The 12,043-nt window shown below is 40.8% G+C and overlaps 1 protein-coding gene across 2 annotated transcripts; it reads left to right on the top strand.

Annotated features, from left to right (window-relative positions):
* Positions 1–677: 677 nt before the first annotated feature.
* abhd17ab (abhydrolase domain containing 17A, depalmitoylase b) lies at positions 678–10,289 on the top strand. 2 transcript variants are annotated; one of them, XM_080032641.1, is made up of 5 exons: positions 678–1,430; positions 2,159–2,535; positions 4,758–4,952; positions 5,614–5,793; positions 7,329–10,289. In XM_080032641.1, exons 2-5 carry the CDS (start codon positions 2,174–2,176, stop codon positions 7,552–7,554), a joined length of 963 nt encoding a protein of 320 aa, XP_079888767.1. In that variant the 5' UTR covers positions 678–1,430; positions 2,159–2,173; the 3' UTR covers positions 7,555–10,289. The 2 variants fall into 2 exon arrangements, with proteins under 2 accessions (XP_079888767.1, XP_079888768.1); XM_080032642.1 differs by having other exon boundaries at positions 678–833.
* The last annotated feature ends 1,754 nt before the right edge of the window (positions 10,290–12,043 follow it).

The raw sequence follows: 12,043 nt of genomic DNA on the forward strand, positions 1-12,043 counted from the left end.
GCGCACATTATGAAGGTGATCACTGTATGAATAAAGAGCGATTTATCAGTTATATTAACAGAAATAAACAGCTTTATTCAACCTTAAATTTGGCTCAAGTTATGATTCTGACAGAAGTAGGCCTACTTTGGCTACCGTAGATAGACGGTTGAGCTTCCTATTCTCCTGTTGTATACGGAGCACTCATGGTTGTGTGCAAAAACGTCACATCCTTAGTATTTTCGTGAAAAAATCTGACCTGATTCTATTTCATAGAAGTAAAGTCTAAATTTTCCAAGTTACATTGCTACCCGGCTATGCAAGAGGCTATATCATATACATTGTTTAGGAAATGTTACATAGTGGACTTTCACAGTTTCGGTTAGTGCCACCAGGGAATACATAATTATGCCAATGAGGGTCCTCTTCACAAAGATAGACGTGGTTGTGTGTGTGGGTGTGGGAGGGGCTCGAGACTACACACAGATTGACAGATATGATAGGCCTACATCGTTGTCTTTGTGAATAAAAAAGTTATTTTTCTCAAAAGGTGCAAATTAACAAATAAGTTCCAATATATTATCTTTTGCCACACAGTCGTCCACGCTGATAACAAGTGTCCCCTTAGGTTTTCCTTAAATGTCCAATGGAAACTTGTTACGTCACGTCCTGTCAGCTGTCGCTTCCGGATGCGGTGAAACAGCAGAGAAGGAGAAGCACGGAACGTTCACGGATTAATTTAAATGACAAGACGATAGCCGTAAAGTCAGGAGGGACGCCAGAGCTGTCCACAATGGATTAACGGACACATACACACACGTCGGAAACCGTGAATTAACAGTCTTACCGCAACTGTGCGTTTTTATTTTTTATGGTGTACCCGTGTTTATGTCTTCTCGCTAGCTTAAGCCAGTGTAGCGTTAGCTCGGACGCGCCAGCAAATATCTTATATCTCCGGTAAAATATGACCTGTCGTTTCCGTTATTCTTGATATATCACTCATTCTTACAGGAGGGAGTTCAATTGTGCCTGTCTGGAAAGCGTTTGGAGTTTGTTTTGGTCACTTTGAGGTTAACACTGTATTGGAAAAGCTTCTCCGTCGCTGTCAACAGAAGTTAAAAACACAGAACTGAACTGAAGAAAATTAATGTTCTCCTAAAATATCCAGGAAAAGGTGTATTGTTTCTGAAGTCACTCGTCAACATCTTAAACAGTGGACACAATGGGTGTGACCTGGACTTCAATCTCAACACAGAAAACACGACAGATAATACTTAGTAAATAACACTTCCCTGTCAGCCCGGAGGGCTCCAGTACTTTTTCCTTCTTCTGCTGACGGGGCAAACCGGTATCCGGTGTTGAATTTGGCTGAAGTGGAGGAAGTCTTCCTTGTTTTAATATTTGTTTTTGACTTCTACTTCTACTTAGACTTAGGCTCTTAAGCTCAACAGGTAGGTCGACTGTTATACCGTTCATGTAGCCAATGTTTGGGGTGATGTCATGTAGGGATCTTTCCAATAATCATTTTCATGTTTGGTTTAGGCTATTTATGTTATGTATTCTTAAATGTGTTTTAGTAATGAGTTCTAATCCTGATGGTTTACCAGAACTGCAAATGAAGCCCTAAACTACATTTCTTAGTTTATTAAACTTTTAATATTTTTGTATGTAATCGATTGGTTGGTTAACTAAAAAAAAGCCAAAAATAATTATGCAACTGTTTTGATAATTACTCATTTAAGTCATCTATCAAACCAAAAATGCTCAAAATTCATTGGATCCAGCTTTTCAATTGGGAGAGTTGAGAGACACTTTTCTTTGACTTGTGTTAATGACAAGAGAAAGACTCCTCACATATAAACTGTTACAAAGGAAATATTAAACATTAATACCTGAAGTTATTAAAGCAAATAATAGATTATCAAGTTATAACCTTATCTTATATACTGTAGATACGTTCATGGCCGACTCCTTATTTAATCGCTTGTACACTCTGACATGTCACAGAGTAGCTGCTGTAGAAACATTTCCACTAGTATCACTTCTTGCCACACTGAATGCTTTGTACTTGTGACATTGTGATGAGTATCTCATTGTGTTTAAACGCTGGTGACGACGGTGTGTGGATTCATTAGCGCAGACAGTGACCCTCTTTTATCGTCCCCTCCCTCCTGCACAGTAAAAAAAAAAAAGGATGAATGGCCTCTCTCTCAGTGAGCTCTGCTGCCTGTTCTGCTGCCCGCCTTGCCCCGGCCGCATCGCAGCCAAACTGGCCTTCCTGCCCCCTGAGCCCACGTACGCCTTTCTGCCCGACCCAGAGGCGGGCCCCGCCGCGCCGGGGGCAACGACGGGCACGGCCGGCCTGCGGACGAGGAGCGGAGCCTCTGTCTCTGGAAACACAGGCGCCGTGGAGGGGAGATGGAAGCTCCACCTGACCGAGAGAGCAGAGTTTCAGTACTCGCAGAGAGAGCTGGACACCACCGAAGTCTTCCTCACGCGCTCCAGCCGAGGGAACAAAGTGGGCTGCATGTACATCCGCTGTGTTCCTAACGCCAGGTATGTTGTTTGTTTTTTTATTTTTACACAAGTTTTTATTTCTGTTGTTGCAAAGTTTCATTGAATTCTTTAAGGTTTTCTACAGTTTTAGCTTGACAGGGGTAGGGTGGGTGGGGTCGGGATGGGGGGTATCTAAATAAAGGTCTAGCTACTACCTGCCTTGTCGGTGTGTGACAGTTCTAATTGACTGATTTGTTTGTGATGTTTAAAAAAAAAATGCAGCTTGTTTGACCTTCTTTATTCTTTTTTTATGACAGTGGTGTCACACACTTCCTCAGAGACGTTTCCACTCCCTCCCTATCTTGTCTGACTTCTTTCACTACTCACATCCTGGGCCATTGCCTTTACTTGTTGACTCAGAGATTTTCTCCTTCCTGCTTTTCCATGGATCCCTGATCCCCAAAGATCATCCTGTTTTGTTCCGTTGGTTTGTAGGAACTTGAATGTTGAGTTTCACCTGTGCTCGGTAATTCTGGTTCCTGATAAGGATCATTATGACAAAGTGCTCGGTTACAAGATATATCAGTTTTTGGACGGACAAGAGACATTGCATCTATTGGCAGTGATTGGTGGATTGTATTAGCCTGGCTCTGCCCGCCCACCTACTTCCGCCCAAATTTCATTTTCCCTTCAGTAGTCAGTCTGGGGATGGGGCGTATTAGTGGGATTTTGTGTCCAATCAGCGAACAGAGGAAGTGGCTGAGAACGATTACGTCGAAGTCTCGCTCTAGTTTCAGTTGAATGCTGCGTTCCTTTACACTCGGAACTCGGAAATTTCCGACTTGGTAGTTCCGAGTTCCGACCTGTCTGTGTTCCAGTGCATCTGCTTGGGAAAGTATGGACGCCTACAACCTTTCTCATCCAAATAACTAAACGTTAGGCTCTAGCAAGTTACCGTTGCCAGGTACCGGTAGATCCATAGACTACAATATGTAGTGAAGACGGAAATTTCCGAGTTCCCTGAACGCACCGTCAGAAGCCGGCTCACGACCAAACGTTATGCGATTGGTTGGCTAATCCAGAGTGGCACTGAGCAGATCCAATAGTTTTAAACTTCAACAGACACCCGCCTCCAAGTGAGTGAACGTTTGCCAATTACAGCACTTCCAGACCTTCTGTACAAATGAAATGAAGTACGATGGTCTGGTAGCACCAGGCTAGGATTATATTATGAGAAGTGATGATATAATTTAGCCTCAGTACACATTCCTCGCTGATATGTGAACGTTTATAACTTCAATCGTCCTGCTGCACGACACCGATGCTGATTCCTTTACCAAATCAATTAAAAAGACCTGGACAGTCTAGTATTACAGTCGGAGTCTGTGTATATCTTGTGTTTATGTCTATCTAGTATTACACAAGAATGAATCCCAAACTAGAGCTGATATGGCAGAGTCATTTTTATGCCACATTCTGAATGGAAAGGCCAACAGCACAGCCACGGGCTATAAGGGCTCATAAACAAAACCACTGACGAAGGATCTCAAAACACACAGTGTGTAGAGAGAGAGGATCCCATTTCTCCCGGTAGCACAGCGTGCATTCACGAATAAAAGGCCAGCCGCATTCTTTACAGTGGATACTCTGCTTCTCAGGTTGTACAAAATATCTAGAAGTAAGAGTAATTTGACGTGGTAATGTAATCCTCCAACCAGCAGCCCTTTTAGACCAAGACATTTTGGCCCGAGTTCAAGTAACTTTGCTCTGTTTATCTTTACAGCCGCTTGCTTATGGTTTGATTTCGGTGTAGAGTTACACGGTTGGACTCATGGACGGACACATGTGATGCACTGACTGACTGCCTGGATTGATTTTTAGTTTGTTTGTGTCCGTTAGTTTCAATGTTATTGTTAACCTGTCACGTGACTCTCTCTGCCTCGAATGAAGTCCAGTAGAATGTGTGTGTCATATATCATACATACACTTGAATCAGGTATCAGATCAATGTTAATATTCCTTTGTTTCATTTACTTTTTCATAGACATAGACATACTAGATCCTGTTAAAAAGGCCCACTCATTTTCCAAATATACATTTAAATACTATTTAGAAAAATAACTAAAGTAATTTGCGATTTAATTAAGGACATTTCTCATGTCACTAGAGGCTCACAATATAAGTGAAAATTATTTGTATAAACTTTTGATTTTGTGCCCGTCTCCTTATCTGTTGGCCTATGTACTAACTAACCCATCTGTTTTGCATGCGTGTCCTCTCAGGTTCACAGTGCTCTTCTCCCATGGGAACGCAGTGGACCTGGGCCAGATGAGCAGTTTCTACATCGGCCTGGGCACCCGCATCAACTGCAACATCTTCTCCTACGACTACTCAGGCTACGGCGTCAGCACCGGCAAGCCCACCGAGAAGAACCTCTACGCAGACATAGACGCTGCCTGGCACGCCCTGCGCACACGGTATGTGTCATGGTATAATTGGCCCGTATATGTGTCCTTCAAAAAGGGTTGATTTATCCCTCTGCTGTGACAGCATTTTAATTGTGTTTACATAATGAGTCAATCAAACCGTATTACATAATGTAGATGCATTTTAGAAAGCAAGAAAAATAAAAGATGGACGGAAGAAGTTAAAGTCAGTATATGTAGATGCGGCCAGGACAGTGCTGGGAGGAAGAGAGTGCAGGAGAGTTGGGACAGATGCCATGGGAATAAAAAAAAGAAAAAATCAGATGGATGGATGAAGAGAGGGAAAGCTGGGGGGAGGGAGGGGTGTCTCTCAAGGACGTTGTGGTGTGATAAAATGTCTCATTAGTGAAAGAGGAGCTGCCTTAATGCAGCTGTAGCCCCAGGAAGACATGACACCACAGATAACTGACTCAGGGTTGGTTTAGGTGAATTTACATTCAGTTGGTTGTCATTCTTCACTATGTAATTTCAGCATGTTAATTACTTTTTTTATTTTTTTTATTCGATTAAGTCAGTGAAAAACTCATTTTAAACACATTTCCATAATAGTGCTATTGCAACTGTTAATATCTCTCACTGCTCTACTTGGTATGTGCTAGACCTTCCATAAGCCTGAACTGTAGGGTTTCTCTGTGTCTTTGGTCTTAACCAGGTATGGCATTAGCCCAGAGAACATTATTCTGTATGGACAGAGCATTGGTACAGTACCCACTGTTGACCTGGCGTCGAGGTATGAGTGTGCGGCAGTGGTTCTTCATTCACCTCTAACATCTGGCATGAGAGTGGCCTTTCCTGACACCAAGAAAACGTATTGCTTCGACGCTTTCCCCAAGTAAGTATCGTGTTTTGATTTTGTTTGTATGCTCACCCAGTCTCCGTTTAGTAGTCTCAAATAAAATATGTTTGACACTGACTGATGTGTATTTTGATTCTATTAAACTGTAGTTATTATGGTTTAAATACCCATAAAAGATATTTTTGCATTTGGATATGGATGGAATTAAATATATAATTTGCTGTAAGGGTTTCGTCAAAGGAATATTTCAACGACGATGAAGCGTTTATAATCTTGTCTGTCTCATAAAGCCCTTAAATAAAGTATTCATTTGAACACGGCACACTTACGCAGCCCTGTTTTGCTGCCAGTTGGCATTTCCACATGGTTGCAGATCTGCCAACAGAAGAGCATAATTGCCACTTGCACTTGTGAAAGTGTTTCTTGTCCAAGATAAACAGCCGCTCTGAAAGAACAACTCTGCTTCTTTTCAGGTCACATTGAGTTGTTGTGTTTGGATCTGATTTTAGTTTTATTTTCATAGATGTGTGTAGATGTCATCTGTCAATACCATCGTCATCACATCAGTATTTAGGCGACCACCTCAGAGTAGTTCAGTGATCTGCAATGAGATGCAGTCATGTGATTCCCAGATGTTCAAAAAGTGGTAAATAGCAGCCTGTTACTTTCACGCAATAATGTCTTGTTCCATATCTCCTTTTTTGTACCTGAATTTTAACTTAGATCTGCAGCACAAACAGTTTTTATTTTTAAACCTCGGTCACTAAACTATTGTCCTTGGCCAGACAGTAACAAGACAGAGTAATGCTATCATTAGCCCGGCTCTATCCCTTGTGTGCTTGTTGTCAGTTCAGTTGTAGTGGCTGAGTCTGTGGAAGGTCAATAGCAGCCAACGTCAGCATTAGTCTAGCCCCAGATGGTACAAGTGGGTGAGTAGCTGAGGTGGTAAAGAAACCAGGGAAGGCCTTGCTGTGTGTGTAGTGAGCTGAGAAAGCCTCCAGCATTCGCCTGTTGTTCAAATTCAAAGTGGGCAGCTGGCATCCCTCCTTGCTCCATCTGATCAGTGTGTGTCTTTCTCTACTGTCTTTATTCTATGGGATGACTTTACAATACTTTTACATTTTGGCCATCTTTTGCTTTACTCTTGTTTTCTGTGCCATTCACACTGGTGTAACCTTAATTTGCGCATATTATCATTTATCTGCACTCGGGCTGCAGCACTGTTATTTTTCAGTCAACGATTAAACACATTGTACTGAGCAAATATATTGACACCATAATATTCCATTAGTTTCAAAGCAATGCATATGTTTCATAGCCATTAATGTTTTAACACCGAGCAATTGGGATTTTCTTATTTAATATATAGCAACATATTTTTTCTCAGAGCGGCTCACTGACACACCATTAATTTCACTTAAAAAAAGTGCTTTGAGTGTGACTGCACATTACTATTAACCTGACCTTCTTTGTTTATATATACAGTTGGGTGGGGATGGGAACTAAAACAGACAGTTAAATCGTCAATTTCTTTCAAATCTGATTTCTTTTTTTTCTTCTCCTCTTTGCAGCATTGAGAAAGTGTCCAAAATCCCGTCCCCGGTGCTCATCATCCACGGGACAGAGGACGAGGTGATTGACTTCTCTCACGGCCTGGCGCTGTTCGAGCGTTGCCCGAAGGCGGTGGAGCCTCTGTGGGTGGAGGGAGCGGGACACAACGACATTGAACTGTACAGCCAGTATCTGGAGCGCCTGCGTCACTTCATAGGACAGGAGCTGCCAGCACAGCACGCCTGACCATCGCCACAAAAAGGAGGACCATGCATCAACATTGTCATCACCAATTTCTTCTCAGCCCAATGAAAGCTTCATTACTACCGTGTCCGAGGTGGAAAGTGTGTCCAAGAGTCATCTGAAGCGTCCACACCATATCTTACTAAGACCTCACGGTGTGTAATGTGTGGCATTCTGTAGTGGTTAGTATTGGTTGCCCATTATGCTTACGATGGACCACTGATTGATTTGACATGAGGTAAAGAAGTGTGAGTTTGAAGGACAAACTGCAATTTTTTCTTGACAGTTATTTTAGCAGTGCAGCTGCTGAGTCGAACAGTACATGGCAAAAAAAAAAATCCTTTACTGTGCAATGATATGGACAGTGTCCAAAGGAAAGAGACTTTAAATGATAAGGAAATTAAAAAATACAACAAACTAATAGGTAATCATGTAGGTCAATAGTGTCCCACTCTGATTTCCGCTGTTAACACAAATTAAATAGATGATGGTGAAGCATGGGAAACATCCGAGAGGGCTCCCTCTCTCTGTTTCTGACGTGTTGTGGAATATTCTGGTTTTTCTAATCAAAATTATAAAACAGGTTTGAGACCAAGTTCTCTAAATTTGGTTATTTAAGTTACACCTGTATAACATCATGCGAAATTAGAGCCCCACAATAAATCCAGATTTAACAATATTCTCACTTTTTGTAGTGTTTGGTTGTGTTGTGTTGTGTTGCATTGGACTGCATTGAATGGTGTTTCTTATATTTGATCCTGGAAATAGAGATGGATTTGAACTCTGCGTGTAGTTTGTCGCTGTACTGAACATTCTGCTCAGGTAACCCTCTTTTAGACTTTAGATTCAGATTGTTCCACATTCGTTTGTCTTTTTTGTTTTATATTCAGTCGGCTAGATCTCCTCCGATCTGTTGAGCAAAGATTTCTAAAAAGATTTTAATTCAGTGTGTTGTTTGTTATAACTAAACCCAAGTAATGAACCAAACTACAAATGATAACACTTTGGTGCAAACCAAATGTAGTGGAAGAGGGCCCTGTCCTCTTTGTCAGTCTTGGTCGGCTTGTCAAAGCTGTCAACAAAGTTCCTGTTTCCTTTACTGTGTGGAACAGAGAGGCACCACTATAATTAAACAGGCCTTTGTTATATATACTTTCAGCCTGTTTTCATCTCCCCTCCTGTCAATATTTCTTTAGTGCTGTCTGACGGCCATCTTACCCATTTGCACTCCATCTCAAGGGGCACACTTTGTTAATTGGAGAAGTTAAGGAAAACCTTACTTTGAATCAAGTCTTTTATGATTGTGGATTTTTCTCATTTGAATGCTTAATGAACTTCACTTTCTGACTAATGTACCTGTCCGTATACAGTCAAGCACAGTGACGGATGTTTTAAGCGCAATATAATGCCGTATCGTGGTTTATTTTATTTGTTGAACAGCTGCAATAGAATTTAGACACATACGCATTAGAATTCCGATTGACAATGTTTTGGCACAATTATTGTCCAACATGATGAAAATGCTATTCCATCATTGCTATTCTATTGTAGGATGTAAAGATAGGCTCGTCGTATGTGAAGAACAAGCATTTATTCAATTTCCTCTCTTAGTTTACAGTCTTTACAAAAATTGCTGATATCAAGTCTGTTTGTCGACACATACACGTCCCACCTAATAGTGAAGTGTTTTAATCTTGGTAACACTATTGATTTTGCCTAACGGAAATGAGTATCCAAGTACTACAGTACCCTTTTTCTAGCTGCTGGTGTGATTTTTATAACAATTGAAAACCATCTCAACATGTTGTATTGCCCTTTTAATGTTACGCTATTTAAGGGAAGCATCACTAACAAGTATAGTTGTACAGTAAATAGTCCCACTTTGCTGCAAACGCCATTTTTTTCTTGTGACATTGTAATGAGTATACAACAGGAACTGGCACACGATTATATTAGCTGACTGTCCCGTTCCTTTGTATTGCCCATTTTACATTCAGCAAACTACTTGAGCACAAAATCCCTTCATTTTCCCACTGACGCTTATTTTAATTATTAACCACAGAACATGAGGCGCAGTCGAGGTGCAACACTCGCCAAGCCCTAACCAAAATGATTAGTTTATCTATGGCTATACATTTTATAGAATTGTGTTTTTATCTACTTGAATCGTTTAATGTGCGCCATAGACATTAAATGTTGCACCTTTTTAAAACGTCTTAGTTAAAAGCTCGGATTCCTGATTTAGGAGAAGTCGGGATATTCAGGTCTTTCTTGTGTATGTATGAACCAAAGTGTAACTTTTCTCTGTTTTCTTTTTTCTTTATTTTATTGCGCTTCACCCAGTGTAGCTGCTCTTTTATGTTGCTATCTTTGTAACCAAAGCTTGTTATAGTTTCAAATATGTGGCATCAAGAGTTTGAGAAGCATACATTACCAAGGTGTGGGTGTTTTTGTTGTTTTAAGCTTTTAAAAAGTAACATGTGTTGATGCAATATAGCATAGATAGACCGAGTGGGAAGATTAAATAACAATGACAGGTGGAGCTTCAAGGAGACAAATGAAAAGCTTTTGTTCAAATGTTTGGATATCTGGTGTAAATCTTATGTTGATACCATTTTTGGCATCACACACTTATCCACTGTTTATTACACAGACTTATTTTTAGTTTTGAACGAATTTGTCTTTTTTTTCAAAGATATAAAAAGAGAATAAGTAGTTAATAAATCATAACCAAAACATTTAAATTCACTTGTCTCTTCTTTGTGTCTTTCTTTTCAAGGTGTTTTCCTCTGCCAGGGTGTCTTTTTTTTCACTATTTAGATGAGCTTTTAACTGTGAGCGAAGAAGTATTTTCTCCTTTAAAATCAGACAGGGATGTCCACACACGTTAGTCCTGGCTGTGGGTGAATAATGACCTGCCCGCAGTGAAAGGCCCCATTGGGAAAGGCAAGAGACGGATCCAAGAGAAAAAAAGGCTTGGGTGAAGAATTGTCTGATGAGTAAATTAGTCTTTAATTGCCATTGTTTCCCCTCCCCTCCTCTGTGAAGGCAATGTGCGTTGTGATGGGCTTGTTATCATCTGTGCCAAAAAAAATAAAATAGACTGAAATGATGTGTTTTAATTAAACCAGTACAAGGACTCAAGGTCTGTCCCATCACTGTCCACCACCATGTTCAGATGTGGGGGAAACCTGGACAGATGGATTGTAAGCTGCACTCTCCCCCTTCCCACACACACACACTTACACTTGTGCCAGCTCTTTTTCAATGGACTACTACACAAACAATCTGGTTTCCCACTCAAATGCTCTTACGGATGAAAAGCAGCTGCTGTGGAGGCACACTCCCCCTTCCCACCCCCTGCATATAAGGCAAAGTTAGTGTAGCCTGACCTACTGCATCAAACACAGCCCTTCACCCTCAAAAGGGATGACGTTCACACAGCACTGAGCACAAAAAGCTTTTAATGTTGACATGTATCAAAGGGCTGTGGATGAGCTGGGTCTCAACAACAGAATAATTAAAACAACAAGCCTCACGAATCAAAGAGCTGCCTTTTTACAATCACAGAGTATAAAGGGCCTGGATGAAAACTGTTTGATTGGCACATTGAACTGACTCCAAACAAGGCCGCAGATAACCCATAAAGGCCATGATTGGTTAGACAAAGGGACACACTCTAGAAATGTAAGAAAATAGTGCAAAGTATGACAACAAATGTACCCAAATGAAGGTATTTGACTAACACAAAGTCATTATTTTTCAAGTGTCAGGTCTTTGTTCTTCACGGCATGTTTTGTCATTCAGATGTTTAGCAATTTGACAAATCTTTTAAGCAGCCTTGCACATAATACCTGACCAAGTCAACCACTTTAGCCCTTGACCAGTTACTGAATATTAAAACAATGCAATCATCAATTTCTTCTAAAGCATGTTTCTCCTCACATAAGTTACATTGTCACTTTCTTAGCTCATAACTCACCTTCTTGCCTTCTACATCATTAGCCTATGGGGCAGAGACAGAGACATTCATGAATAAACATAAACTTATATACTATGTTCTCGCGGCTCAATCATACCAGGAGTCTCCAACATGATGAGCTCTGGCCTTTGATGAAAGTGTTGTCTCTCTGCAACATGCACAAGCTTCCTCCCATACTGTGGTCAGGAACATTTAGTGGTAGAGAATATTTCCTCCTTCAGTATTGTGCTGCATTTTTATTCGAAGCCAGCCAGCATGCCTGCTAAGTTTATATCTCCACTTTTGTTTCTCATTACAATTTTTTTCTTTGGCCCTATGCATTATGTATATCTTGTTGATGTGTGTTTTTTTTTTTTTTTGGTCTTTGTAGTCCATGGTGGATTCTAATGTGCTCCCATCCTTAATGTTGTTTGTGTGTGTGTGTGTGTGTGTGTGTGTGTGTGTGTGTGTGTGTGTGTGTGTGTGTGTGTGTGTGTGTGTGTGTGTGTGTGTGTGTGTGTGTGTGTGTGT

This window comes from Ammodytes marinus, assembly GCF_949987685.1.
Source record: "Ammodytes marinus genome assembly, chromosome: 8".
NCBI classification, from domain to species: Eukaryota; Metazoa; Chordata; class Actinopteri; order Uranoscopiformes; family Ammodytidae; genus Ammodytes; species Ammodytes marinus.

What these genes read in the sequence shown, in the direction of transcription:
- abhd17ab (XM_080032641.1), top strand. Translation starts at nt 2,174, where the DNA reads ATGAATGGCCTCTCTCTCAGTGAGCTCTGCTGCCTGTTCTGCTGCCCG. An exon ending in TGGCACGCCCTGCGCACACG is followed by an intron (nt 4,953 to 5,613) that starts GTATGTGTCATG and finishes GGTCTTAACCAG; the next exon opens with GTATGGCATTAGCCCAGAGA. An exon ending in TGCTTCGACGCTTTCCCCAA is followed by an intron (nt 5,794 to 7,328) that starts GTAAGTATCGTG and finishes TCCTCTTTGCAG; the next exon opens with CATTGAGAAAGTGTCCAAAA.